Source organism: Etheostoma cragini, chromosome 12 (assembly GCF_013103735.1).
Source record: "Etheostoma cragini isolate CJK2018 chromosome 12, CSU_Ecrag_1.0, whole genome shotgun sequence".
Classification (NCBI taxonomy): domain Eukaryota; kingdom Metazoa; phylum Chordata; class Actinopteri; order Perciformes; family Percidae; genus Etheostoma; species Etheostoma cragini.
In genome coordinates this window covers 16,017,086-16,019,596 of record NC_048418.1, presented here as the reverse complement: position 1 = coordinate 16,019,596, position 2,511 = coordinate 16,017,086, and the positions used below count along the sequence as shown (strand labels likewise).

The 2,511-nt window shown below is 42.0% G+C and overlaps 1 protein-coding gene across 1 annotated transcript in view; it reads right to left on the bottom strand.

Annotated features, from left to right (window-relative positions):
- The window catches only part of LOC117953724 (dipeptidyl aminopeptidase-like protein 6), a 101,645-nt gene extending 100,129 nt beyond the window's left edge, over nucleotides 1-1,516 (bottom strand). Inside the window, exons 1-2 of the mRNA XM_034886988.1 lie at nucleotides 1,261-1,516; nucleotides 1,026-1,101 (exon numbers count right to left, since the gene is read on the bottom strand). Of these exons, the coding sequence (XP_034742879.1) occupies nucleotides 1,026-1,082 (57 nt within the window). The 5' untranslated portion in view covers nucleotides 1,083-1,101; nucleotides 1,261-1,516. The remainder of the gene's footprint in view (nucleotides 1-1,025; nucleotides 1,102-1,260) is intronic.
- Between the last annotated feature and the right edge of the window lie 995 nt (nucleotides 1,517-2,511).

The following is a 2,511-nucleotide window of genomic DNA, read 5'->3' as shown; positions in this document are numbered from 1 at the left end:
TGGAAAAAGGCTGCAATGAAACAAAGAGTGAAAAATTTAAAGGGGTCTGAATACTTTCCGTACCCACTGTAAATATTTCACAGCTTCTCCTCAGTGTAACACATGCAGGGAACCTGATTCATGTTTCAACATATTTGTGTCCCTTATTGAAAGCACAATCGATGCATCCCCCTGTGTAATTCAAGTTAACTTTGGATCTTTTATGTGAGTGTTGCTTGGAAATGGCATTATGGCCTTGCTCTTGCTGGGGCATTGCTAAAAAAAAAAAAGGTTGATTTGTGACTTGGTGAGAATATCGTAAAAAGATCAATCAATTCAGCTAACCTGAGAAGTTAATGCACAATCTGACAGATGTAGACTAAAGAGTGAAAGCTGGTAAAACATCAATTCAGAGCTGATAAGGAATAGAAAACAACCAGACTCTTATCAGGACAACCTAATTAGCTTGGCTGCACATGGAGAAGCTGTGGACAGACATTCTATTCTGGATCTTGAACTTTGCGAAAAGTATCCTATCACACGATGTGGTCTATTGAGTCGTAACTGCTACAAGCAAATGGAAAACTGAGGGGACATTTTATGGAGTGCTTTTGCCTTGATACCAGCAGAGGGATTTATTCAAAACAGTGGCATCTATTGTTTCCAGAAAATGACTGATATAAATGATCCGACGCTTTAATAAATGAGTGTCAGATAAGACAACTGAATGTGACACTGAAGTGATGCGCAGAAAGGAAACTGAATCTGATCGGGAAAAGTCTTATATTAAGACAAAATACGCAGAAGACAGCAACGCCACAACATCTCACCAACACGTAACACGACTCTGCTCGTCTTCTACTGTTTAGGGCAATTCCGCAGCAAAAGACACACACCCGTGTCATCGCGCACCAGCGCGCCTTCAAAAGTATAGGCTACTTCAACAATGCTGTGGCGATGGTGGATTTTAAGCCTGATGGTTCAAAAAGAAATGCCGACTGAATGTGAGCAAGAAGTGGAAATAGGAGGCTTATAATATAAATTACCTTCTCTCCCTTGGTGGATCCCCTGCGGTAGTTTCCTGCACCTGCTGATGAGTTCATGGTCCCATATAGCAAGAATCTGCAATACAAAAAAAATCACCTGAATATCTCTCTCTCTCTCGCTCTCGCTCTGTCTCTCTCTCTCTGCAAGTTGAAAAGCCTAATATGGCGACACTGATAATTGCATGCAGTTGAGCTCCAGCTATTCCATCAACGAGCGAGCTTGAACGCCACCCACCTGTAGTAATGCTATTAAAAAGTGTTGTCCAATGGTAAATCAAATCGCTGATGGGCGCAGCCTCGAGCTGCACAGTGTGCACTTTCTGTCACACTGTCAGATTCCTCGCGATGTCTAGTCACTACGATGTTCAGTCAGCAATTGGAGTTTCTTTTATAGTTTTTTTTTTTTTGTTGCAGAGGTGTTGCTTAAAATGAGCTGGTCCGCGGCCAGTTTGTGGTTCTGATTTGGCATAGAAAAGGCGAAGAAAAGGAGAAGTGATGCTAAACTGCTCTATCAGCAAATTGCATGCGTCTCTGTTCCCAGGAGCGAGGAGCCGCTACATTCCTCAAAGCGTCCGTTTAACTGTGCAGTTTGAATCCACTTAGTTGTATAGGAGTCTGTATTTGCCGCCTCATATGTTGGCCTACCTTTTTGAAAATGATCACGCCACATAGCCGTCAGATCAGATGTTGTAACAACTTAGGAGCGGCTTTTTGGGGCGCAGTGGTAAACAGCTGCATCTATAGCTTGAAAGGGCTCTGGAGAGGTTTAGACATCTGCTTTCACAACTCGTCTATGATTTGTTTGTCTCCGATGCTGCAGATGAGCTGGAAAACTGTCATTTGCCGTGCACCGCTTTTTCAGGGCAGACACTTTCCGCAATTACAAGCTTTTAGCGGAGGATGATGGTCAAAGGTGAAGCCGAGCGAGCCCCTGAGCGATTAATATTTTTCCGTTGGTCTAATGAGAAAGGGATGCAAAAGAGTTCATTACAGAGAGCGAAGTGTGAATTTAGTGAAACCACAGGGAGCTAAATGGCGACGCACTCTGCGAACAGGCCCACTAATGACGCGGGGCTGGGGAGTTTTCTCTAACTTCAGCTGCAGCTAATTAGAGGGAACAAAGGACACACTTTTCTTTTGTTAACAAGAAAGATATGATTCATATTTATTTAAGGACATTTGTGTAAATCCTATGAGGGGACTGTTTGATATATTTCTGTTTTTCTGCTGCAGACTCGTGTGATGTAGCGATCACAAATCAGACTGAGGTACATGTCAGATTACAGTCAGTCGTCAGGAAACACAACCTCAGGACTTCTCTCTGTGGAGAAATGAGGAACTCTGTGGTGTTGCCCCCAAATTTTTTCTTGCTGTTACCTTTTCTGCATTGCACTGGTGATTATGCATACATACATATATATACACATACATATATACATATATATACACATATATATATATATATATATATATATATATATAGTTT